The sequence below is a fragment of the Diadema antillarum genome, unplaced genomic scaffold (assembly GCF_040938485.1).
Source record: "Diadema antillarum isolate AM-2024a unplaced genomic scaffold, OU_Dant_1.0 seq00000853_RagTag, whole genome shotgun sequence".
In the NCBI taxonomy this organism is placed as follows: domain Eukaryota; kingdom Metazoa; phylum Echinodermata; class Echinoidea; order Diadematoida; family Diadematidae; genus Diadema; species Diadema antillarum.
In genome coordinates this window covers 275001-302729 of record NW_027271724.1, presented here as the reverse complement: position 1 = coordinate 302729, position 27729 = coordinate 275001, and the positions used below count along the sequence as shown (strand labels likewise).

The 27729-nt window shown below is 37.6% G+C and overlaps 1 protein-coding gene across 1 annotated transcript in view; it reads left to right on the top strand.

Moving 5' to 3' along the window:
* The window catches only part of LOC139740395 (ATP-binding cassette sub-family C member 5-like), a 50054-nt gene extending 27100 nt beyond the window's left edge, over nucleotides 1–22954 (top strand). Inside the window, exons 9-30 of the mRNA XM_071650987.1 lie at nucleotides 1002–1178; nucleotides 1760–1907; nucleotides 2837–2985; nucleotides 5102–5209; nucleotides 5935–6157; nucleotides 6847–6986; nucleotides 7255–7524; nucleotides 8142–8345; nucleotides 9064–9245; nucleotides 9702–9781; nucleotides 10344–10537; nucleotides 11200–11334; nucleotides 12203–12332; nucleotides 12907–13189; nucleotides 15241–15421; nucleotides 16811–16900; nucleotides 17650–17839; nucleotides 19091–19250; nucleotides 19962–20040; nucleotides 20535–20648; nucleotides 21106–21270; nucleotides 22090–22954. Of these exons, the coding sequence (XP_071507088.1) occupies nucleotides 1002–1178; nucleotides 1760–1907; nucleotides 2837–2985; nucleotides 5102–5209; nucleotides 5935–6157; nucleotides 6847–6986; nucleotides 7255–7524; nucleotides 8142–8345; nucleotides 9064–9245; nucleotides 9702–9781; nucleotides 10344–10537; nucleotides 11200–11334; nucleotides 12203–12332; nucleotides 12907–13189; nucleotides 15241–15421; nucleotides 16811–16900; nucleotides 17650–17839; nucleotides 19091–19250; nucleotides 19962–20040; nucleotides 20535–20648; nucleotides 21106–21270; nucleotides 22090–22194 (3507 nt within the window). The 3' untranslated portion in view covers nucleotides 22195–22954. The remainder of the gene's footprint in view (nucleotides 1–1001; nucleotides 1179–1759; nucleotides 1908–2836; nucleotides 2986–5101; nucleotides 5210–5934; nucleotides 6158–6846; nucleotides 6987–7254; nucleotides 7525–8141; nucleotides 8346–9063; nucleotides 9246–9701; nucleotides 9782–10343; nucleotides 10538–11199; nucleotides 11335–12202; nucleotides 12333–12906; nucleotides 13190–15240; nucleotides 15422–16810; nucleotides 16901–17649; nucleotides 17840–19090; nucleotides 19251–19961; nucleotides 20041–20534; nucleotides 20649–21105; nucleotides 21271–22089) is intronic.
* Nucleotides 22955–27729: the final 4775 nt, after the last annotated feature.

The following is a 27729-nucleotide window of genomic DNA, read 5'->3' as shown; positions in this document are numbered from 1 at the left end:
GTATACTCTAATCCTTATAATTATGTAGGCATACACACGCACACAGCCGAAAATCCCGAGTGGAGTCGAACGTTGCCGTTGAGCGTACGCTTCGATGTACATTTTCGCTGACATGCAATCCTATTCTAACAGGCCTGCGCTAGACGTGGTTTTCGACTGTTCCTTAGTGAGCAGCAAATGAAGATCGATTCAATCGAGCCAACCTTGTCTCCCCACGCCACCGGGTCTTATATTGACCGTGATTGTAAACGATAATAGTAACAATGCTTACAACGAATATCGTGATAATTGATATGATTATTTTGTCACTTTAATTACAGTCACTTTAATCAATGATTTGAGCATCATTAATAAACAGAAATGTAATTCCTTGAACCCTTTACGAGCATTTGCAGTAGTAATAGGAGTAGAAGCAGTAGTAGTAGAAGTGGTGATAGTTGTAGAATTGAAGCAGAAAAACTTGTTTCCATAGTGGCTGTTGGCATTTTTTTAATGTCAAGTTTGATATTTGATTCTTCAAGATGCCCTCGAGATGCCTAGAGACTAATGCGTTACATGTTTAAGCCCACTCTGGCATTGTAAGCGTGGAAGGAGGTTATAAACACACAAAGGCCTCAGGAATCAATCAGGTTTGTGAGTTGCTGGAACGATTTGAGGATGTCTAGCAAAAAATGCGTAGCCATTAAATCATTCCACTGCTCTCCCGCTCTCTCTCTCTCTCTCTCTCCTCCCCATTTCAATCTATCTATCTATCTATCTATCTGTCTATCAACCTATCTATCTACCTACCTATCAATCTATCTTTCTATCAATCTTTCTATCTATCTATCTATGTATATCCATCTACCTATCAATCTACTTATCCATCTACCCATCAATCTACCTATCAATCTACCTATCAATCTATTTATCTATCCGTCTATCTATCTATCTTTCTATCTATCTATCAATATTTCTTTCTTTCTTTCGTTCTTTCTATTTATCTATCTATCTCTGTGCAGATCGTCAACGTGTGCGCCAATGACAGTCAACGTCTCTATGACGTCTGCCTGATGGGAAACTTCATCATCTCCTCCGCCGTCGTCCTGGTTGCCGCTCTGGTCGCCGTCCAGCTCATTATCGGAGTTGGAGCTCTCATCGGCGTCATCATCACCTATCTCATCTTCGTTCCGCTCACGGTTAGTCCATCTTCACTCTATGCGAGCTGTTCCATGTCGGCGTACAAACAGCGTGCGCCATTAACCATATTCATTTATACCCGTAATAGTGCGATTAATGATCGCATTCCACACGGTTACAGAAAGTGCTTTGTAGTCGCTACCAAAGCCAGTGAATATTGCTTCGTAAAAGGCTCGTCAGGTTGATTTGTTAATCATTTCAAGTATTTTGTGTATTAGAAACAGACCACGTTGATTAACAAATATAAAGAAAAAGGTGCCTTTAAGTCCATCTTTCTACCCAGTTAGCTCCAGAAACATTGAATGAGCAAAATAACTTCTTTAGTTTCGTTCCGTGTCCCAGATTTGCTAATGACAAGCTGAGGGCTTATTTCCGCCGTATATATGAATGCATTTAGCTTTTTTTTTCATGCCGTAAAGTCTTTTCTAAATGCATATGTAATAGACTCCCTGTGTTTCCACACAGTAACCTTTAATGGCATATAAATATACTTAGTGTGGTGCCACCGAAAAAAAAGAAAACAAAATTGATTGATATTATATTACTTTGTGTTACTTGGTGCCGCGTTGCCAATTTGCAGACTCTTACTGGAAGGTTAATCTCTATCGTCCGAATGAAGTGCATATGGATTGTTGACCTCAGAGTGCAGAAGATGAATGAGATTCTGACCTTTATCAAACTCATCAAGATGTATGCCTGGGAGAAGCCATTCGGAAAAGCAATTGCCGGTAAGATGGAACCAGCTTTATACTTTTTTTTTTCTCTTATTTCAAGACCAGTTGTTAACCCTCAAATGCTCTGGAACGTCGATTAATACTGAGACTCAATGCTAATCGGGACCGACACGTTGATTGTTAGAAAGTACCATTCGAGAAAATCCTTTGTATCACAGTTGATTTCCAAGGGTAGGATTTAGCACAGTTCATACGTCCATCTTTTGCTACGGCATTCGACACCAGATGAAAGAATACAAGTCCCCAGGGTACAACATGCGGATGGAAGAGACGTCTCGTTCATTTTCCATCAATTTTTATTTTAAATCTCCAGAAGGTGATGCGAAGAATATTTTATCTAATTCACGGTATTTTCTTCATTATTGCTTTGTATTGATATTGTGTTATCATAATGTTTGGTTTTGTTGGAAATGAAACGAAATGAAATGAAAATGAAATGGACTGAAATTAAATGAATGAGACGCTGTGAATCTATTAAGTGGATTTCCGCTTGTTAGAAGGATGTTCACCATAGAGTCTTTTAGAATATCTAAAAATCATTACCATGAGATTTGACATTCCATCAACATACACAACTGTCGAATTCGTTAGAAGGCAAGCCTCAGCGCTTTTCTCTCCCTTTTTTTTTCTCTCTCTTTCTCTCTCTCCTACCTACTATCTATCTATCTATGTATCTATGTATCTATTCATTTGTCTTTCTAATATCTATTTATCTATATATCCATATATTTCTATCTATCCATCTATATGTATATCTATCTATCTCCATATCTGTTTATCTCTATCTATGTACTATATATATTTTTATCTATCTATCTATCTATCCATCTATTTGTATATCTATCTATATCTCTATCTATCTATCTATCTATCTATCTAAATATCTGTTCATCTATCCATTTGTCTATCTCTCCACCACATAGCCGTACGAGAGAGGGAGTGTGGGTTTCTGGAGAGGGCGGGCATCCTCCAGAGTTTTAGCATCTCCATCATCCCCGTGGTTCCAAGCCTGGCCGCAGTGGTCTCTATCATCATCCACGTTGCCATGGGCAACTCGCTCTCAGCTACAGAGGTACGTTGCTGGTTGACTTTGATATGATCACATCTCAAGTCAATCGCAAATCTAACTTCAGATTCAAATGTAAATTCAAATTTTCATGGAATTCAAATTGCATCTTTATATTCAAATTCAGTTTTGAAAATCATCTGTAAATCTAATTCTGGTTTATTCTTAACCGAAAATTCAAATTCATTCCATTCAAATCCGAATACAATTTTGATTTCGGCGTCTTTTATGTTCAACAAAACAAAAGTGGACATAAAACAGATGGTAGAAAATGAACTAATCATATCAAAGTGAAAGCAGAACCACAAAATCTTCTTGCCTTTTAACAAACGATAATAACAGACCCCCACATTAAAAAAAAAATGATAACAAGACTTCGTAATAGCTATCTGATTAGTACTTTAACTACTTATTCTTAACTAAAATTCTCAGTAGATTATTGATTCAATCATAGTTTCTACCCATTACCGTTCAACTTCTTTGAACGAGTTATGATGAAATTATTCAAAACTTTCGATGTGACAGACCAAATGATTTCAGATACGGTTTCATAATCGTTTGTAAATGTTTGTGATCGATTAATTTGCCTTAAAGAATTGAAACAAATATACTTCATATCTACATCGAAGTAAATGTAGCTTGGCTTAGTGCCAGAAGAACGTCGACATACTAACTCGTGCACTAGACAAGTCATATGGCGGAGTTCCTGTGAGTACAACAACGTATTGAGCAATACTCGAGGGTTTCGTATCGAAAGTGTTTGCGATTTATCCGCTTTGTAGGATAGCACCAAAAAAAAAAATGAAAAGAAAAAATATATACATATTGATGATGTCCTTTTCTTCTACCAAGAAGTAAGGTCAAATAAAACCGGGTTGTTGTTGTTTTTTTTTAATCAAAATATTTGATTCTATTTCGATTCGTTCGTGACTGAAGCCGGGTGACCGGCGGCACTCCTCCAAAGTCAACACAGCTCCGGCGTTGAAAAACAATTTTCGGCTTATTTATATTTGCTGTTGAAGTGTGATCAAAGGTCATGAGTAGACTTTGCTGGAAAGTTGTCCCATTGACTTGCAATGCAGAGGTTGTTTTTTTTTTCTTTATTGTTATTATAACTGTATTTTCGTCTTTCTTTTATTGTACTTCTCAGGATTATTTTGCTCTGAAATAATCTGATTCTTGTGTATTTAAAATGTTTTCTGCAAAGAGCCTCTCAATGTATCAACAACAAACATGCGCTATTGGAAATAAAATTGCATTTGAATTGAATTGAATTGAATGCTACACACAATTATGAATATTTCACAATCTAATGTTTCCACTTGAAAGGTTGTCTTGTGCTTCATATCATGTTGTATTTTGCTATAACAAATTGTTATTTGTGCTATAAAAGTCACAAAATAACCAGAGCTTGTATTGAAGCCTTACCATATTTAAAAGCCATTTGTTCGCACGCAATTAATATGAATGTAATGCAGCTCTAGCATTTTACCCAGTAATCAAATTAAACCTGACTACTGATATCTAATAATTCATACCACAAGCATAGTTCCAAGATGTACCAATATTACATAGCTTCAAGTTCAAGCTGTATTATTTCATCTCCAACAAATCGGTAACACACCGTGTACGATGAAATATTTGAGTAATTGAGTACATAATGACACCAAAAAAAGTACAAAAATGTAATAAACATAAATGTGATGTATGAATAAAAAAATAAATGTACGTAACGTTGTGACAACAATGTGCTATACAAATTTTATATGTGACGTCAAGACTTTAAAATATGATCAAAACGCAACATTTTTTACTTAGATTCGATTCATATGCTTCTAGAATGTATCCCATCCCGAACCCATTACTATGTTTCGTTTCAGTGAATAGGGAGCGTTAGATTTTAGACGCGCGGATGTTCAGAGGGAAAAAAAAAACATGTTCTGAGCGTGCGCAGAAGCGTGCGTCAACTTGACCCGCGCTTCTGCGCACGCTCAGAACATTTTTTTTCCCCCTCTGAACGTCCGCGCGTCTAAAATCTAAAGCTCCCTAATGTCTAATTATGAGAGGAAAGTTTAGTCAGTCTTCGTCTAATTCTCCCTGGTCTCTGCTCGTTCTCTCACAGGCCTTTACCCTGATCGCTCTTCTGAACGTGATGCGAGTGGTCCTTGGTCCCACACCCTTTGCCGTGAGGATGCTGGCCGAGGCAGGAGTGGCTCTTGGACGTCTCCAGGTGAGCAGACGATCCAATCTAACATAGCAAACTAAATATATATTCAGAATTCATATATTCATATATTCGTATATTCATATATACTGTATATTCTTATGCTTATATGTTTATATATATATATTCTTATGTGTCTATATATTAATATGTCCTAATATCTTTATATACTCTCATAATTCGCTGCGTTGAGAGTCTGAAGAAGCTTGACCGATATGGGTAAAAACTGTTATTCTTTGGATGCTCGGTATCTATTTATAGTTTGGTTCAAAGTTGCATTTCTTGCATTTTAATGAAATCTACTTAAAGCATGAATTATACCAATTATACCATTAGGCCATTTAAACAGGAAAAATGAAGATTAAATTATCATTCAACCATCTAAACTTTCAGCAATAACAATGTTTTTACTTAGATGCATTATATGCAAACAAAAGATACATACACTTCAGTGTATGCGTGCACGAATATTAAAAAAAAATGAAGTACTGTACATTAAGGGACAAATTATCTTGTGTCATCATTCTTTGCGGAATGCGCTACTCTCTCTCTCTTCTATTATGATTACTCCTCGTTTTCTTTTTTGCTATATACATATTCTGAAGAGACCGTGTTTGATATCACAACCTGAAGTTGTCATTAGTAATCAATGACAAATACCAATGATTTGCAAGCATCGGTACTTAGTGAATATTCAGTATCCAGTGATGACGTCATTACTCGATTTTCAGGCCATCCTGGTGCTGGAAAAGATGAAGCCGAACGAACCCTTGGAGGACACGAGTGAGAACATGATCGAGATCTCGAAGGCTACCTTCTGTTGGGACGTCATCCCGGCGCATCGCGACGTCGAAGAAAAAGGCGGGAAGAACGACCAAAAGAAACGGAACTCGTCGTCGTCTGATAAGAATGGCGGGAAAACAAAGCCCGTTAACGGAAGCGTTGATGGACTTGGTAGGCTGAAAGAGAGATGAGGAACTCGCCATTTAATGTATGATATATATCCTACAGGTAGAGAGCCAATGAGTACACTCTCAAGTACCTTCGATTCACATGACCTGGCATTATAGTGGTGGGGATATCACTTATGACATACATTTATCTTTATAAAGACGCTTTGTATGCTCTATGTGAGTGCTGATTGACACAGAAAAATCCATTGTGTTGAATACACACTGTCGAATGTCTCTGGCACAAAAAGGGCTAAGGGATTTATTGCTCATCAACCTGAAGTTCCACAGAGATGCTTCCATAAAGTTCTTCCGAAAGATATTAAAGATTATAATTATACTAGTAGTCGTCTTTGTCCTTCTCTTCCCCTCTTGTTCTTCTTCTTCTTCTTCTCCCCCTTCTTCTTCTTCCTTCCTTCTTTCTTTCCTTCATTTTCTTTAATTCAGTGAAATGGTGATGTGAGCATCCTCTAAAGTGGACTCAAAATGAAATTCAACCCCTTCCCTGCCTCACACGAATTGTCACGTCATTCCGAAAGCTTGAACTGTCACAATCACAACATGAATATTTTCAATGGATTTTTTTCAATAGAATGCCCCAATATTGAACGTCCTGTAAGCGATGATCACTTAATTAATTTTCTATATGACATACTTGATTTAAATTCCTGTTCATCTCGTGATCATTCACAGATACAAAGCCACAAGCAAACGACAAGATCCTCAACGCAAACTCTTCAAACAATCGCTCGACGTCTGACTCTTCAGTTGTTGAGTACGACAAGAGCAAGCTTACTCCGGCCTTGTTTGACATCACGTTCAATTTGAAGAAAGTGAGTAAAGTATTACAGAATTCTTTCTATTCGTTCATATGGATTCTCGTAAAGCTCCAATGTAAAAAAAAATTGTTACATCTCATTTTCTTGGAACATCGCGTATGTTTGATATATACGATGACATTGATCCTACACTTTCCTCACTTTTCGAGTGGTAAGTGACGTTTTGGTTTAATTGTTCCAAGGAAGGAGTTCTTATGTTTAATTACATTCTTATGAACACAATAATTTGCTATTCAATACTTATTAACCCTTCGCCTCCCAGGGTCAACTGACCGGTGTGTGCGGACTGGTGGGTAGCGGCAAGTCCTCTCTCATCTCCGCCATCTTGGGCCAGATGGAGAGGACCAGCGGGTCATGTAAGGTCCGGGGACGGTTCGCCTACGTGGCGCAGGAGGCCTGGATCTTCAACGCCACGGTCCAGGAGAACATCCTGTTCGGTAGCAAGATGGATCCGCAGCGCTACGACGCGGTGCTGACGGCCTGCAGCCTACAGCAGGACATGGAGATCCTTCTGGACGGAGACCAGACAGAGGTAAGTCCTGTTTTAGTTGCTCTTCGTGATTTGGGGGCTTTTTGTTAGCATCAGATTACGGCGCACTGAGTTGTGTTTTGGTTGATGACGTAACAAAAGTCTCATACCCGGATCTTAGCAAAGAATCGAGCTACTTGAACATTGAAGCTCGATTTGTGGCCACTTTGTATAAGCCTATTTGTGTATATGTGTGTGTGTGTGTGTGTGTGTGTGTGTGTGTGTGTGTGTGCGAGTTTGTATATGTTCCTTCCTATCAAAACAGTAAGAGGTGATCCCCCCTCCTCACCACCACCACCACCACCACTACCAAAAGGGAATGGGGGGAAAAGCACTTCAGTTCATAAATCGAACATCGTAGCCTTACATGAATACAGATACCGAATCTTATAATCACGTAATTTTAAGGTTGATATCATCTGAGCTGTTTTGAATATTTTGAGCCCCATTTGGAGTTTGGGAATATACCACCGTTGTTGATGGCAGAAAGGGAACCTGTATGGGATATCCTGAGCCCCATTTATAGTATTAGACCACCACCACACTCGGCAAAAAGGGAACCTAATGGGGTAGTGTGTAGTTGGTGAAGAAATTATCACGGTTTTTGCCATTTTTCGCAGATTGGTGAGAGGGGCATTAACCTGAGCGGGGGTCAAAAGCAGCGAATCAGTCTGGCCAGGGCCGTGTACGCTGATCACGACGTCTACCTGCTCGACGACCCGCTCAGCGCTGTGGACGCGCACGTCGGCGAGCAGATCTTCAACCGGTGCATCAAGGGTGCCCTCCTGAAGAAGACGGTTCTCTTCATGACACATCAGCTGCAGGTGAGGGCAGCAGACCAATTGAGCAAACCAAACTCATTAGACAAATTCAAAGCCGCCATAGACAGTGTGATTTCCCAGATGGTTTACAAATTGGCAATTCTAACAACTGAGTCCTATGGGAAAGAATAAACACCTTATTAAGATGGTACAGGTTTTACCTTTTCCCTACACCTACACAATATTCAAGTTCCTTTGGACCGCAGGTTTTCAACAAGAATACATTTTCAATTTTTCGATTTCAATTTCAATTTGTTGTATTTTTCAAGAGAATGTCATACAAAAAAGTAATTGTCTATGAAATACGATAAGATGAATTACTAGGTTCGAATTACAATAGGTGAAATCGTTACCTGAATGAACAACTATCTCGATATGAATATAATGGTCTGTCTCCTGTGGTATTGGACTATAATCTTAACAAGGAAGAGAAGATGGGGCCTACACAAAAAGAAAACACAAAGTTTGTTAAGGTCCCAGAATAAAATCAGGTATAGGGAAATGTGAAGCACGGATATCTATTTAGACCAAATAATTTAGAGCAAATGATAATCACATCGACAAGCTTTTCACCAGACAGTGACTTGAAAATATATATATATTGTTCTGCAATAGACTTTTCAGCCATAGACGTGGTGGCATAGATAAACTTTGTTCTGCTTTTCAAGAAAATTCCTGTATCATGCGGTACAATTCCTCCCCTTCCGTTCCCCCTCCGTAGTTCCTACAGGATTGCGATAATATCATGGTGCTACAAGAGGGTCGTATAGCTGAGCGGGGCACACACAAGGAGCTAATGGAGAGTGGAGGGGAGTACGCCCGTCTCATCACCACCCACTACGCCAAACCCGAGGAGGAGGAGGAGGAGAATATTGATGAACCCATGTCACCAAACTTGAGAAGGTTAATTTGAAGACCTTCATCCTCACAATGATTATATATTAAGGCCTTTATTTTATTCATTCTAGTCATAATGTATTGATTATGAAGGCTTATGTCAGATCAACATTTTTGTTTTTCATTCAGATTGGAGTGTTTTATTTTAGTCGCTACTTATTGTTGTCTCCTTGCAGAAAAGTTTAACACAATCATGTATGGAAAGATTATGTGCATACGTCTTCGCAGCTTACATAATAGCTTTACAACATTTAATTAGGATCAAATGGTGATGCTATTTCACTTTCTTTTTAAATCACATGAAGTAGATACATTGTAAAATTAAGAACATAATCATTTCTCCATGCCATGGTGATTTGTCTTTTTCTGTTGAATTCATTCTTTTCCTTCCTATTCCCATTCTTCCTCTTTCAATTCCATATTCATTTCTGTTTAATTTGGGTCCTATTTTTTTTTCTGCAGACAAATGAGTCGCCAGAAGTCTATGAGTCGCAGTGTTCGGAGTGATATAGATGCTGAAAGTGTGGCTTCCTTTCATGAAGGTAAATCACTGACTTTGCCATATATCTGAGTCTTGTGGGGTGTTGCAAGAAAGTTGCAATCAATTGCAAATAATTGCTAATTTTGAAACAACCATTCTGATTGGCTCAGGGTCTGCCCTATTAAGAAGACATGCATGCAACAATGATTTTGATTGGCCAGTGACAATCAGTTGCAAGTTGCAATGGATTGCAACTTTCTTGCAACACCCCCTTGGACAGATTAACTTGAAAGAGCATTCTTGTTTTGAAATAAAGAGTACTTCCTTTAACCTCTGAAGATGTTGATCATCGTGATAGAGTTTTATGGAGTTGAGGTGGTGACTGTTTGTCTCGCGAAGAAAAACATAGAACGTCCAAATTTCATTCTTTATATCTTCGGGTGTCTGTTGTTGTTATTATGGTTGTTGTTGTTGTTGTTGTTGTTGTTTATTTTATTTTATATGCCCCATAATATGAAGGAAATATAGAGATTGATTCAGTTGTCCAAATGAGAGCGAAAACTGCTGCCGATGCATACGATAATAATGTATCGAAAACCCATCCTCTCCCTTCGGCCCGGAAGCTGTCCAGCTGACCTCATCGGAAGAGCGGTCAAGCGGTAACCTCAAGTGGCAGACTTACCATGGTTACATCCAGGCAATGGGCGGGTACTTCAACGCCTTCTTCATCCTCTTCTCATACGCCGTCGTCATCGGCCTGCTCAGCTTCAACACGTGGTGGCTCAGTTACTGGATCGACACCAGCGGGAACAGATCGGTCAGTATCTATCACTGAACAGCTGATATCTTTTGGTGGTGTATTTTGTGTCCCGACAGAACTGCATTTCCACTTTCATTCACATTTCGTTTCTGCTCATTTAAACTATATCGTTTATACCGAATCAAGTAGCAAGAAGCAATGCGAGAATGTCATATGAGGTGATATATCTCCTGTCGGTTCACCTATTGATACTATAATCTTTTTTCTACATTAGCATCTATATTTCTTCCATATTATCTGCAGAGCATATCTCAAATATTCTCATCTCTTAAGATTGAAACTTGTGTCATTTATTTCTTATTACTCCTGGTGGCATGATCATAATTTCAGTGTGATCATAGATGCATGACGTCTGTATGACGTCATTTCGTAATTTTTTTAATACTCTATTTCATGTCCCATCATAGACGCCATGCGACATTTGTGTGCAGCGACAGGGCTGTGTTTAGTTAGCCCCATCAGAGCTTGACATTACTGGGACTTACAGTCAATTCATCCATTCTGACGATTACAAATAATATTGAAAAGATTTTGTCTAATGATGATATTCATTTTCATTGAGATATTATTTCTAATCATTTACATTTGCGTTATTACGATTATGGAATGGAATAACAAGAAGGAGCGCGAGATCATAATTATTTTCTTTCTCCCTATAGTACAACGAAACGACAGACGGCTTGGAGCCCACGTTGGTAAACGATCCTCAGCTGGGATTCTACATGGGTGTGTACGGCGGCTCGCTGCTCTTCATTTTCGTCCTTGCACTGTTGAAGAGCGTTCTCTACGTGAAGGTAAAACAATGGTCTCTACGATTTAAAATGCACAGCTCATCTGATAATAATTAGCGATCTTTAGATCTGTGATGCGAACGCTAAAGACGACGCTATTAGGCTTAAAAATGGTGTTCCGCACATGCGAGAGCCAGGCGTTTCCATTGTTCAACCCAAAAGGCTGCGTCGTCTTAGCGTTCGCGTCGCAAATCTAAAGCTCGCTAATGATAATAATGATACTAGCCGAAGTCGTATCTAATTCTCAGTGAGAACATATCTGACAAAATAATTATGTCACGATGAACTGAACTTGCCTCAATTGTAATTTTGATTACATCATTTTGCAGAGCAAATGCGGAATATGAGGATCATCGTGTTTCAATCTGAAGCATTCATTTTTTAGTTACTAGATAAAGGAATGATGGTATCGTTCGTGTTTTGTGGTTGCAAGTCTCTTTGTCGTGGTTTGGTTTATTTCCGCATTCAAGCAAATACAAATTCAACACTAATTTCAAAGATACAAAGAATGACAAATGCACTGGTTAATATCATAACAAATAGATAATATGATATGTACAAGTACAGTGTAAGTAAGCATAATCATTAGTATCATACAACAAACATACAAAACATGTAAATAAGATAGATACTGTAATTGAAGATATTTTTCCAGTAAATGAGAGATATAATTGAACGCGCAGGAGACCGTCATTGTAAGCGCTTTAGGATGGAAATGGATGGGGCCTCATAAAAGGAATATTTGGCGAAAAATTGAGAGATCAAGTGCATGCAGCAGTTGCAGGCGTGGGTGCACAGAATGGAGTTGAATAGTATCTTGAATATAGATTTTTAATCCGTACCTAAACCTCATTCTCTGTTCATATCACAGCTAACTTTAAAAGCGTCCTCTACGATGCACAATACGCTCTTACGGAAGGTGATGCGAAGTCCCATGAGTTTCTTCGATACCACGCCCACCGGACGAATCCTCAATCGGTTCTCGAAAGACATGGACGAACGTGAGCAGCATTGGGTAGCTTGAATCCGGAAGTACTTACATAACATCTTCCGGGTCATCTTTCAAACGATCAAAAAGAAAGTACACAGTTATACGTTCTGGAGTGAAGTTAGAAATCACACAGATAATGTGTTCACGTTTTATTCAGTTTTAAAGGGGTGATTAAATTCGATTTTGAGGTCCCCTCTTGTTGTGGTTCACAACAGTTAAAAATGAACAGATGAATGGATATTCTTCTTATTTGTAAAATGGAACATCATTGTTCATTGTAACAGTCATCTCAGTAATTTGGCGTTGCTATGACAGGATTCTCATGACATTAGTATGCACAGACCAGTGGGAAAGTTGTAAGCTGATGACATATTTTTTTTTTATTTAAATATCTCGTTGCTATGCGACCAAATTTATTTGATATACGTGACCCTGGCAAATGCCGTTACTTTTTTATAACTCCAACTTCTACATAATTTGTGCAACTTTTTTTGCTACTATTGTATTTATGAAGTCAATTTATAAAATGGTGTGGGCTTGAACTGTTACGATATTTTTCTTCTTCCCATGCAATCCAAACGCAGTCGACGTCTTACTCCCAATCAACCTCGAGCTCACTCTGATGAGCATGTCGCTGATCCTCTCGGCCATGATCATGATCTCCGTGGTCTTCCCCTACTTCCTCATCATGTTCGTGCCCGTCATCCTCGTGTTCTACTTCGTCATGGCCTTCTACCGCATGGGCGTCAACGACATCAAGCAGCTTGAGAACGTCAGCCGATCGCCGTGGTTCTCACACATCAGTTCGACCGCCATGGGGCTCTCCACCATCCACGCCTACAACAAGACCGAGGAGGTTATCAATCGGTAAGTGGTGAGCTTAGCTCGTTCCTGCGCGTTTTCATGGGCGCGTTTTGCTCAACCCATCCAGTCCTTGAGATATTTTGAAGGAAAAATCAAATACGCCGGTTATATTTGGATATTAAAGTCAAGTTGTTGACAGGGAAACGCACCGCAAGAACGGAACAACATAGCAATCAGCATCACCGTATGCAAGAGTGTAGCAGAGAAGAAGTATTGGAAAGTAGGGCGCCCACTCCATACCTTGTTCTACAAGGCTACCAGTCTTTGCTACAATAATTATCACTTTATCGTCATTACATTGGCAACTCTAAATCTTACTGCATTATGTTTCATTGGAGAAAGATGAGATGAAATTGTGAAGATACATTATATCTACACAAAATCTGAAAGAAAGCGGGAAATGTGATCTTTAGAAGTATGTTGCCAATCTAAGGATCACTTTTTATACCGTTAGCCATTAGGAGCTTTTTTTTTAAATTTGCATGGAAAATAAATGTAATCTTTCAATTTCAATTGTTTTCATATTCTCAAGAAGAAGCCATGAGAGGAAAAGGGAAATCATACAAACACAAAAAACACAAAGTACAATTTAGATGAAATATTCACCCAAAGATGCAACTGTCTCGATATGAAAATAAACCTAATGGTCTGTTGTCAGCGCATTGGTGACTAAAATCTTGCAAAGTAGAAGAAATATGATAGGGCCTATACATAAAAACAAGGTTGTTAAGTCGTAAATCCCAAAATAAGATGAGGCACCTTCTCGTCTCAGTTTCTCCGCGACATCGTGAAAAGCTATCATGAAGGAGGTCAAAGATGGGTGGAATGACCTTTGAGTATGATCAAATATCACTTAAGGGTCTTTGCTAGGTCAAAAGTAACTACTGTAGTCACTGTAATCTGTCTGTGCAGATCAAATTTTCCGATGCGAAAATAAAATCAGCTGAAGATATTATAAATGGGTACGCTGCCCTTCCCATGTCAAAATAGATCAATAACCACGACTTAGATGGTAATGCTAGAACGTCTATAAAAAGCTCTTTAGGTCAATTATGGAATGATTTCGACGTGCTGTTCTTTTTCAGTTGTTATCACCATGGCTGGGAAAGCATCGTCCTTGAAAAAAACAAATAGAAAAGTAATAAATACGATAAAAAGATATCAATTTTTCATGGAGTTGCACAAAATAATGCAGTTTAATGTAACGTTGAAAGCGAATGATACGGGGCAACATAATATGTGTCCGTCTTGCTTTCTCGTTCTTATCAAGGTACAAAGGCAAGTTTAAATAATATTACACCGTATATTCTTTTGTCCTCAACAAGGCACAGTGTGGACGAGCTAAACAAGGCGCCTCACTTTCCTTCCCTCGATCTTCTCTACTACATTCCTGCATATACGGAGTTGATTTGTTATGTTGTTTCATTCTTGTCACGTGTTTCCCTATTAACTTTGCTTATCTATTCAATTCAATTCAATTCAATTCAAAGTTTATTTCATTTGTCGACAAAACATATATGTTTCACTTCTTTTGATAACAACATAACGTGAAAAGAACATTGTAGAATGAAAAGACTATACAATAATTGAGGAACCTTATAGTAATTGTACATTGTCGTAAAAAAGAAACAGAAGTGGTCGAAATAAAGTACATGTATAACCTTGCGTAAAGTGCGAAAAATGGAGGGACCCACTAAAAAGACAGAGGTTGTAGAATCTAGATAGCGTGTTGAAATTATCCTTCAAAGTGTGATTAGAATTCAAAGTTCGTATGGTATTTTATACACAGCTGTTAAGGAAAAACTGGTCCTTCAAGATGGTATAATCTAAAGTATAATCTCAAAAAAATATAATCTTTTATATCAAATCAGTGTGTATACAGGGATACTTGTTTAATCATTCCATCTTCCACTCTTTCATTCATTCATTCGCTCATTTATTATACGCCTTATTCATTCATGTAGTCATTTCATGTTTTATTAATTATTCTTGTCAACACACATCAATCTCCTTTGTTTTTCATGAGTGGGAATTTTACTGACGTGTCTATGCAGGTTTGTCGACTTACTGGACGTCAATGCCTACCCACTGATGTTGTTTCGGATGGCCAACCGATGGGCCGGGGCCCGGCTCGAATTCCTTGTCGTCCTCATCATTACTGCCACGAATCTGATGGCTGTGCTCACCAACATCCCACCCACACTGGCCGGTCTGGCAGTGTCTTACGCCATACAGGTCAGTAGAGATGTAAAGAAATGCCCCGCCCTATTCATTTTAACCCATCAAATCCCGTGACCATTTAACTGCTGAAATAATCATTCTATCCTCATAAAATTTCATAAAAGGGAAATTCTGCACCAGTTAGAAATCAGTCTGAGAATTAAAAGGACCGACGTGCCATGTAGTTTGTTCATGAAAGTTAGACATTTCCGAGTTTTATTTTGTTCAAATGCAATTACGCTCCAGTCTCAAAGGCTAATATATCTGAGTGACGATTATTTCAGAGTTATTCAGCCACAAATGATGTTACGTTTTACACCTTCGCAGCAGAAAAATATAATTTTTGCCATATTCTTGTACACGATCAATGGAAGATCGTGAGATGTTGAAGTGATGAGCTTACTCATTTGTATATTTCATATCAACTGTTCGAGAACTGTTTTTCAAAAATTTGCAAATCTTTGAAACTTCATGACTTTCTCACTTTAAATCCGATTTTGATTACTTTCTTTTTAAACAAGTGGTCAGAAATTCCCACTAGACTGGTAACTTTGAGTTTTTGCAGCTCATGATTATTTTGGAGAAAGATGAGATAGAACTGGTTACATTCATGAAATCTGCCCGAAATCAAAAAGGTTTAAAACAAAACGGACACTTTTATAGAGAAACAGGCATCTTTATCTTCTGAAATGTGTTTGCCAATTCAAGATATAGGGAGAAAGAGGTTTTGAAAATTCTGCGAGCAAAAATATGAACAACTCTTTACAATCATTGGAGAGGTCATATTTTAATTATGAAGGAGAAATCTTTGCTCTCTCCAGTGAAACACTGACAATGATTAATAAATATTACTTGTTACTAAAAAAGTAATAAGTAATCAAAATTACGTAAATTGAATTGGTTGGAAAACATACAGCGTCAAAACACGTTTAATGTGGTGACTGGGACCTGAACAAAACTAAAATCTCAGACCTGTAATGTAGAGGAGGTGATAAGAATGAATGAGTTAACGAGCAGAATGAAAAGAAAGAACAAGTTTGGAAAGCCATTCACGCCATTATAGTAACTCATGCTTAAAAATAAGATGAAGACCCAGAGGCAGAGATTTACGAAAAGAGTTCGCCAACCTTTATTTTATCAACAAAATATCAAGTCATCTAGGAATAGAGAATGATCAAGGAGTTCCGCCCGCATTATTTTTTTATTTCATGGTCACATGTGAATAGACCGAGAAAAGTGGTTCCATCCTTTTCCAGACATTTTGATGTCATGCTATTTATAAGACAAAGAAACGAACGGTGAACCTTCAAATTATTTACTGTCCAGCTAACATCGGATCATCGCGTATAGCGTCAGAATAAGCATAATTAATTTCCTCTGTCCATCTCGCTCACTTCTGGTCAGATGACGGGCATGTTTCAGCTGACCATGAGCACTCTGGCCGAGACGGAGGGCCGCTTCACGTCCGCTGAAAGAATATTACAGTATAACAGGGTAAGAATGGTCACTGATGAGAAAGAATAATTACACAAACATACATTATATTGGTTGATCATCGGTGGATATCCACGTTTAACAAGCTTTGCTTTATAGTGGAATTTTTTCCATATCTACATTTTTGGGGGTCAGCCTTCCCAAGTGTACATTGCTATTCTTGGTTATTTTACGAAATTGTAAATACATTTTGTTATATTTTTTATGATCCTTATACTATGTATCCTTACAAAATGATAAAACAATAATTGTGTAATGCATGCCTTGTATTTTGTCAGTTGGATCGTTGCATGGATAAAAAATAAAAGACAAACTAAGTGCCAAACGGATAGCAGCAAATATATGTCAGAATGTTCAAGTTTGGAATAATTATGGATGGTGAAATCGAAGTAAAAAAATTCTTAAACAAAAAAAAATCAAGTAAATGTATAAATGAATACATGGAAACATGCTACACGCATTGATGTAAAGAGAAAATGATAAGATAGAATATAAAAATGAAAGATATAAATGAGATATGTTGCAGAGAAAAAGATGACAACACATGAGGGGTAAAAAAATCCATTTCATACATAGAAATGATTTGTTAGATATCAGGTTAGCTATCTGCATCCACTAATAAACAGAATGGTAGTTTTGAAAGATACATGATTTTATGAAAGATATCATATTAGTAATTTGTAATTTACTGAAAGCCTTATCAGGATGAGTGATCAGCGAGTTATCAATGTCTATGTTCGATACGTCAGTCGTTAGAGGCCGAGGCGCCGGAGGTGGTGGAAGACAACCGTCCGGATAAATCGTGGCCCCCTGGTGGAGAGATAGAGTTTCAGGACTACCGCCTGAGGTACCGGGAGGAACTTCCTCTGGTCCTGAAGGACGTGAACTGTAGAATTAAGGCTGGGGAGAAGATTGGGATTGTTGGAAGAACGGGTTCCGGTATGTCCTTTGAGTTTTCTTCACCCCTCCTTTGATTGATTGATCACTGCAAAAAGTCCGGTATTAAATAGTGAACACCGAGCTGGTGTTAAATTTTCGGTGCTCATTTATGGTGTTAAATTAACACCTACGGGTGTCATTTCCAAATTTTAAACTGTTTTTTGAAGAGTTTCTTGGTAACTGCACTTCTTGTTGATTTTTAATTTAAACAAGACGATCAAGAATTTTATATCAAAATACTAGATTTTTGAAAAAAATGTGAAAATAAATTTACACCAAAGTAACACCAGCTGGTGTGGTCCCTTATTGAAGCTGGACGGGTGTTAAACCATTGATATCAACACCAGCAAATATCATATCAACACCATGTGGTGTCATTTTTGAATTAACACCAGTACAGTGTCAAAATAACACCAGGTACAGTGTCAAATTAACACCACGAAGTGTCAGGTGAACACTTTTCAACACCATCACAGTGCATTTTTAACACCTGTGGGTGTGGTCCTTTATTGAAGTTTGATCGGTGTTAGATTTAATACCCGTGGTGTTAAATCTAACACCGATGTTTTTACAGTGATTAATTGATTGGTTGATTGATTGATTGATTGATTGATTGATTGATTGATTGATGGATGGATGGATGGATGAATGTAATGATTGATTGATTGATTGATTGATTGATTGATTGATTGATTGATGGATGGATGGATGGATGAATGTAATGATTGATTGATTGATTGATTGATTGATTGATTGATTGATTGATTGATTGATTAATTGATTGATTGATTTACTGACTGACTGACTGACCAGCTGATTGATTGATTGACTGACTGATTCATTCATGCATTCATTTTTGTAGCTTTTGTAATAGTTTCTTTCGTAACATTTTCATGTTTTCAAATTTATTTTTTTAGAGACCTCAGTTGTTTATTTGCCAATCCATTCGTGACTTTATTTTGTCAATCAGTTGCGATAAAAATAACTCGATACAAGAATTAAGTGATTTGAATTTAGTCATATCATTGAAATCGAAATGCTCGAAGTTACTTATTTAGGTTTTTTTTCTGTATTCATGCATCGTTCGATCTTAATTCACTCATTCATTCACTAGTTTACCGCATTTATTCAATGTGAGTGAATAGCTTTATTCACTAGTTTTACCCAACCCTGTGTTGAGTATAACACAGGTAGACCCATGCAGCCACTTAATTCATTATCTTTTTCTGTTGCGTCATCCTTGTTATCAAGGCAAGTCAACGATCAGCGTAGCGATCTTCCGGCTGGTCGAAGCCGATGAGGGTTCCATCATCATTGACGGGGTGGACATCAGTCGCATCGGCCTGACCGACCTCCGATCGAAGATCTCCATCATCCCACAGGATCCCGTGCTCTTCATCGGCACCGTCAGGTAATAACGTGGTGATGATCGTTGATCACGGTGTATGCCTTTCCGATGATGCCCTCATTATCATATTCAAGGTTGAATGATAATTACGAGACTGCTACAGGCAATGACTGATAGTGATGATAGCAAGGCATGATTATAGAAATAATGCTAATCAGTAATGATTAATCCTTTGCCTCCCCACTGATCCATTTCCCATAAGAATATTGCATGCCAGATCCTGTTCCTGTAAGTTAAAAGTTAACGATTGCATCGAATAAAGATAGTGATGACAATAAAGATTATGTTGATGATGTTGATGATCGGATCATGACTGGCTTCTATGCTTGAGCATCATTAATGTAACTTTCACTCCAACGTTCCATTAGAAAAAAAAAGGTGAATGAATGATAAATACATAAATGCCACATGATGAATGGATAAATAAACACATGATTAAGTATCTATAAAACAAAATAAATTAATGGCTGCCTACATTACTGGATGAAAAAAAAAAACATAATCAATCACTAAACAGAAGACATATTTAATCTCAAATCAGCCTTTACTGCAATCGGTATCAGTAACTTGCACTCGACTAAATCCTCAAAGACATTGATGAGTGTTTTTGTTCGTTTGTTTGTTTGTTTGTTTGTTTGGGGGAAAGTGTATTGTTGCAAAATAAAGATAAGATTTGAGATCAAATCAGCCCCAACTTGACCCTCTCAATGACAGGTACAACCTTGACCCCTTCGATGAGCACACGGACGAGGAGCTGTGGCAGTCTCTAGAGAAATCGTATATGAAGGAGCGGGTAGGTGTAACCAAACAGCCAATCAGCAGCGAGCATTCAAGTCATTGCCATGGCAGCTGCAATATTAGTAACAAAAATAGGTTAACGCTTACAGCTATTGCAAACATGTTTATGAGATGCTCCCAGACAGAGCTCTCATAATTATGAAATTAAAAAATATCAATTTTAAGAGTCATTCCTTGACCTGATTTAAACCATCAATATTAGCTAGATGACTATAATGACTAATCATAAGCAGTTCCCCGTTTAATAACTCCAAGTGCGAAGTTTCTTCAGATTGAAAGTGTACTCTTGTTTGACACGGATATTGTGTCTGTATTTTATGCTACCAGTGCAGGCGTGACAGTGCTATATTAAGCACCCTGTGTTTCAGATTGGCCATTTCATTCCAAACTATAGTTATTACCACTTAAATGCATCATACATAACACCTTTACTGCATTGATTAATAACACAGAAAGCTTTAAGAGACCGATTTTCTTTTCCCACCTTAGATAAGTGCCTTGGATCAACAGCTAGAAGCCCCCGTGACAGAAGGGGGAGACAATTTCTCGGTGGGCGAGAGACAGCTGTTATGTATGTCTAGAGCTCTCCTTAGAAATAGCAAGGTAAGAAGAGATTGATTGCATCATTTAAGTCTCTTTTTCCTCTCCTCCTCTCCTTCTCTCAAAGAATAATTTGCTTCTTTTTGCAAATAATACTGTACACAAAAATATAAACCCTATATTGACATATTTATAAATGATAGTTGTATTGTATAGATAAATATGAACATCTATATGAATATGTATGTGAAGTTATCACTGTGTATTCTATCTTAAATGATATCTTTATGCTGTGTAATGAGTTTGTATCATGAAAAAAGTATAAAAAGTGTATATATATTATATATATATATATATATATATATATATATATATTATGTATATAACTGTCTTACTGGAATATGCAAAACATACACGCAAAGTCACATCAATTAATTTTGGTTTGTATGTCTAGTACATTAAAATAATGTGTGATACATTCATACATCCAATGAATCTGGTTTGAAATCGACGTTTTCAGATCCTCTTTCTGGACGAGGCGACCGCAGCTATCGATACGGAGACCGATAGTCTCATCCAGCAGACTATCCGATCGGCCTTCAGCGATTGCACGACGCTCACTATCGCCCACCGACTCAACACGGTCCTTGATTCAGACAAAATACTCGTAATGGATGATGGGAAGGTAAGATGGACGACATTTCTCTTTAGTATTCTGTATTTACAATCACTCTTATAGAGAGTATAGTGTTCGTGGTTTTCGTTTTGATGGATGTACTTCCATACAAATTATTTCCAATAAATGTAAAAAAGTCTGTATGTGTGAGTGTTAGTGCGTGTGTGTGTGTGTGTGTGTGTTTGTATCAATATTTCGTTATTGTAAAGGTAGTTGGTCCAGAAATGTATTGCCATACTATAATCATGCACACAACAATGGTGATTTATTTGAAAGGAATTTTCTTTCTTCAGACATTTTCCTTTTGTGAATGAATATCGTGTCATAGCTATAAACATGAATTCCAGTTAGTGTAGCATTTCTTACAAGCACGAAACATTCGTCCGTTTGAGAAAATGAGGTAAATAAATTAACATTTTCATGCAAAAGAACGTGAAAGGTAGTTTCGTCTGCTTGAAGCAATGGAAGCATTATATTTGTCTGTATTGTTGAATAAACTATGCTCAAAATTTGTTGCGACGAAACTCTTTGTTGGCGGTTTGTTGAGTTATATGGATTTGTAACATCCGTAAATGTTTGTAGTGAATCTCCACCGTCACCCTGTAGATACCAAATGATTAAATACTTTTGACGTCAGACATAGACGTAAGTATGAGCTCTGAGGTAGATCCTTCTTACTAGAACATCCCCAACAGGGTCCGTCACTCTCTCGCCCAAATCTCCGTGATTTTTTGGCGCCAAAATTGCCATATCTGCATGGTGTTCAAAGAGTTGATTCAACAGCATCTCTGTCGCTGGCTTTCTCCTTGTCTTTCCCCTATAACACAGGTCGCAGAATTTGCTCCTCCGGCGGTCTTGCGCAGTAATCCCCGCTCCATCTTCAGCGGTATGCTGGCGGCAGCAGAGGCTCAAAACGAGGGCATAATGGACTGATGTCGAGCGGTCATTTTTCCCGCTATCCCGGCATGCTTTGCGAAGTGCCGTATCCTCTGCGCGGCTGCGGTACGGCTTTCCAATGGGGGATTGATTGGAAATACATCATGCAAAATAGATATATCGATTGTTGAATAAGTAAAAATGCATGCAAAAATTCTAGCAATAAAAAGAAGATAAAATCATGTCAAATAGCTTTAATTCAAACATAACAGCAAATTGTAAAGGTCTTACAATCAACCGGAACTGGTTGTCACCTCTTTGTAGGTGAATTGATTGTTGTACCTAGGTAACTATTAGTAATGTCGCAGGTTGAAATCTGATGGAAAGACTAAGAGAGTATTGTAATTGGCAAGAGGTTATTGTAAATATGATTATGTAAACGTTCCTAACAGGTTGATGTGGCCATGTTGCCTTCTCTTAAGAAACCAAAGACTGCCAACTACCTATTTAAATTGACATTCGAATGATAAACGTTTTATATCGTGGATGAGTCATTAGTATGACAAGAATCCACCTGTTCTGGCTGTTAGAACAGTTATGTTTAATGTCGTAATAAAACGAAGAATGAGTATTGATCCTTGATATAACAGGCCATTTAGGTCGACGAGTATTTGTCATCATTTTCAAGAATGACTCATGATATAATGCTTTCCAGCCACGATTCTGAGTACAAAGGTACTCTCCTCATCATTTCATGGTAGCAGTTTGATTTCATATCAGTTGCAATTGTCCATCAGCGTCGACTAATGAGATTGAAATCCTTAAATTTAGTACGTTTGACCTGACAACATGTTTGACTCTATGTGGTTATGAATACTTAACGTCTCCGACAGAAAAGTGTGTTTTGAATAACGAATACACATTATACGTAGGCTGACTTGTAGGCATGTAACAGTGCAATCGTAGAAGACCTCCGACTTCATTTTTCATTGTGTATGTGTGTGTGCGCGTGCGCGTGTGCGTTGCGTGCGTGCGTGTGTGTGTGTGTGTGTAGATCAACTGATCATTATTGGATGTGTTTGTGTATGTATATGTGTCTTTGATGTGTAACTTTCATATTTCAATATATGTTTTTGACATTTGCAATGTGATAGACCATTTCATTTTTGCAAATTTCTCAGTTGCTGCCGTATCACACCATACTTTGCGTGTGGGTATTTTGCATAGTGTGTCAGTTTGTGTGCGTCTATCCGTGTTTCTGTATATTTTTATAATCGCATAAATAGGTCTCACGTTCTCTCCCTCTCGTTCTATTTTCATGCAATTTAGAACGTTCTGGAATTTCGAATCAATCTAGTTGCCACTGTTTATTTTCGTTAACCATAAAGATATAATCCATATCCTTGTTTTGTGAGAAAACACAGTTTTGTTTTGTTTTTACTCAATTAAATTGAATGGATATAATGTTTGTCAATTAATAGCTAGTCATAGTTACAATATGATTAGTCCCGAGGGAGGAATGATACGTTTTGTTAGTAATATAAATTAAGCAATCCTTCACCAAGATGTTATTCATCTACTTGTAAAAATCCTATGTTGACTGACTTCACCATGTGTCTTTGTGTCAAGAAATCGGCTTTTTGTTAGACGAATGTATTTTTCGTAGTCACTTCTATTATATTGTTTTTCAAATTTTGAATGAAAATACGAAACAGGATTTCTGTCTTCCTGATACAGAAATGAAAACAATCGTGTCTGAATATTTGTATTCACTTGAATAAACATAAATACTTGAATGAAAGCAGTAATATTATATATATGCCATTGAATTTGAGCACACAAGATATATTCTTGCGGAAATTTATAGTGAAAACTTTTTGATAGTATTTTGACGAGTACTTGCATACTATCATGTGTCTTTTTCCCGTTCATTTGTATTTGTTTCCATAAATCAATTTATGAACGAATAGTTGATCTGTGTAAAGCAGGTGCTGATATTGTTTAAGATTAGGAGCTAAATCTTTTTTTTAATAAAGATTATGTGTATCGGTAAATGACCAAAAAACAAAATCTTTTTTAATCAAATTTGATGTGTTGGAGAAGTAAATCCACAGACGAGACCAACTGCATATTCCTTCTGAATCTTTAGGCAAAATGCTGCGAATATTTATGTTGTGTTCGTGTTAGTCGGTTTTGTGTCCTTGCCCTTTGCAGGCGTCGCACTGCACAGAAATTGAGCAAAGATGGACATACTACAAAGGGAATTCCAATTTCAATTCATTTCATATTTTTTTCAATGAAAATGCATCAAATGTAAAAAAGTAAATGATACATGATATCCAAATAGGGTGCACAAGAAAACATTGCAAATGTAGAACATGGTAGTCATGAAACGTTTGAATCTAAGTACGAATGCTAGAGAATGTTCAAATTCAGCTCTGATCGCATAATACTCGTGAGGGCATCCTAAAACCATCGTATCACAGCCGGTGGAGTTTCTCAGGCTGCTATCAGAAGCTCGTATACTTGCTTTGGCTGTTGATCAGCCTTTAAACAGGTTCGGGACCAACTTAACGCGAATTGAAAATTCCAAATTCTTATGGCCATCCAGTGCCAATGTCGGGACAGTGTGACACTAGGCTAATGATTGGCTTTTGACCAAATCTGAGATCATCCTTTTTAATATCATTCGTATGGCCTCTTGTGTTACTTTTGGGGACAGTATGACTTCACCCGAAGAAAAAAGGACATTAATTACCCTTCCAAGGTATTGCTATATAGCTGCTACATAGGCTGCCTGCTCAAATAAAATGCTGCTGAGTCTTATGCAAGTGATATATTAGGAAAGAAGAGGAGCAAGGATTTAGTGATGATAATGATGATGTCGACAACGACGGCGTTGATGATGATAATCATGGTTAGGTAAAGAGCATAAAGAAGAAGAAAATAAGAAGAACAAGAAGAACAAAAGAATGGTGATAAACGGAAACGAATCAAATTAGGGGAAGAAGCAAAGACAAAGTTATGATTAACATTATAGTGACAGAAAGTTTGCCATTTGTTTGTGTGATTGCGTGTGTGTGCGTGTGTGCGTGTGTGTGTGCTGAAGCCGAGAGGTAAGGTTGTCTAATGGATGTCATTCTTATTTAGGGCGAGGGGTAGAAAGAGAAAATTAGGGGTAATTGCAATGGAAGGGATTTGTATCATTTTCTCGAGCAATTCATCTTATTAATACGTCTATTTACAGTGGGTTTTTTTTTTCAGAAAAATCTAAAGTAATTATTTCTTCCTCTTTATGGAGGGAGTTCTATATATATAATGGTGCTTGTCAATCATGTGATTTGAACTGATCCATACATCTTTGTTTTGTTTTTATTAAATGGTTCTGCATAGAACTCATGATCGATGAACTTCGTCTGCCTTTTAACATTCCAGAATGTTGCACTGTCATATCGACCTGGATTTGTTTCTGCAAATGACTATCTATTCCCTGTGGGTATACTTATGTATGAATGTATGTATTTCCCCACCCCCCCCCCCCCTCCCCCTTGCGGGTCCTCTTGACGTATGTACAATGTATATATATATATATATATATATATATATATATATATATATATACATATATATATATATATATATATATATATATATATATATATATATAAATATATATATATATATATATATACACACTTGGTGATTCTATCCTATGAAGAGTGCTCGATATCCTCAAAGGGAGAGCTTTAGACAGAAGTCTATTTCGAAAACGCTAGGGTAATAATAATAGCAGGGCCCTCTGGTAGAGCAGTGGCAACACTGAAGAGGCTACCCTAGGTAAATAAGACCTTATCATTATTATTATTATAAGTATTGAAACAAGTTCACTCGGTTGACAGCAGGTTCATCCGTATTTATTGCTACTCGGAGTTTCATGCCACCTCCATGAGGCGCGATCATCAGGCAAATGATGATTGCGCCTCATGGAGGTGGCATGAAACTCCGAGTAGCAATAAATACGGATGAACCTGCTGTCAACCGAGTGAACTTGTTCCAATACTTATATATATATATATATATATATATATATATATATATATATATATATATATATATATATATATATGTACATGTATATAGATAGATAGATAGATAGATAGATAGATAGATGAATAGATAGATTGATATAGATTCGTGTATATGAAACTGAAACTAATTCATGCTGTATTCACCAACAGTTTAGGCACACAAATTTTCGAGCGATCTGCTCTTTCTCAAGTCTTGATACTGAGAGAACAAGCACAATCTTGATTCAGTATCAACACTTGAGGAAGAGCTAATCGCTCGAAAATTTGTGTGCCGACATAAACTGTTGGTGAATACAACATGATCTTGGTTTCAGTTTTATTTTTGATGATATTATCACACCAATACACCAACTTACTTAATTATATATATATATATCAGGCCCGTAGCCAGGGGGGGGGGGGGGGGGTGCGTTGGGTGCGTACGCACCCCCCCCCCCCCCCCCAAATTCTGAAAGGTCCACTTTTTCATAATAACGGTTTTTAGCAATTCTCAAGATAACAATCCAAATAAATATAAAGACACATTATATGCTACGTAAATGTGGAAGAGTACGTTTAACAATGTTAGAAATAATTGTACGAAACCCTTTTGTTGTATGAACCATCGGATCGTCCCCATGCACACAAACACAAATGTTATGTATCAATTTGTGCCAGCTATTACATATTGAAAACTTTCGGTCATCTGCGAAGCCGCGCTTCCGCGCGAACGCTACAACACGTATAAAAACGGGTCAAAAATCGACGCATTTTTCCACAAAATCTGCCATAACTTTTAAACTGTTTAAGAAGCAAACTTGGGGCGCCCGGATTCTGAAAGTGATACATAAGGGATTATTTATGTGTATATATCTTTATTGTAACATTTGTAGCAGTGACGCAAATTAGATCAGAAAAGTACCTTATGAGTAGAATTGTCTATGTCGAACAGTCCAAATTTGACGAATTTGAGCATATTTTGCCGTCTTGCAATTCTTCCAGACGGGATATCTCGAGAACGGAAGATCGCACAAACTTGGGGCGCACGGTTTCAGAAAGTAGAGGTTCTGCCCATTTTTGTGACATAAGAATCCTGTCCATTGGTTGAGCAGTCCTGACGCAAATTTGCAGTAAAGCTAGACTACCCATTCACAATTGCTGTCATAGGGAACGTGTACAATCCATACAGAACTATCACGTGACGAGACTACCAACGAAAATTTGAGCCGTTGACCTTCACTGTCTGCCGTTGTCAGCAGTGTGAATTCCTGTGATTTCAAGCTTTTGTTTCTCGCCAAATATCATTTTCAACGCAATATCCAGATACAGTTGTATGTGAGACATTATCTAGATAGCAGCCTTATTGACAACATAACTGTTAAGTTTGGGAGCAAAAACGACCAAATACATTCCACATTCCATCTCATTTTTCGATGATGGCTGTAGTCGGACTGGTGCATTTCCTTCGGAGGTGGTAATAATGTAAGTAGTTGCAACGGTCACCTTGCCACCTGCTGTCTGCAAT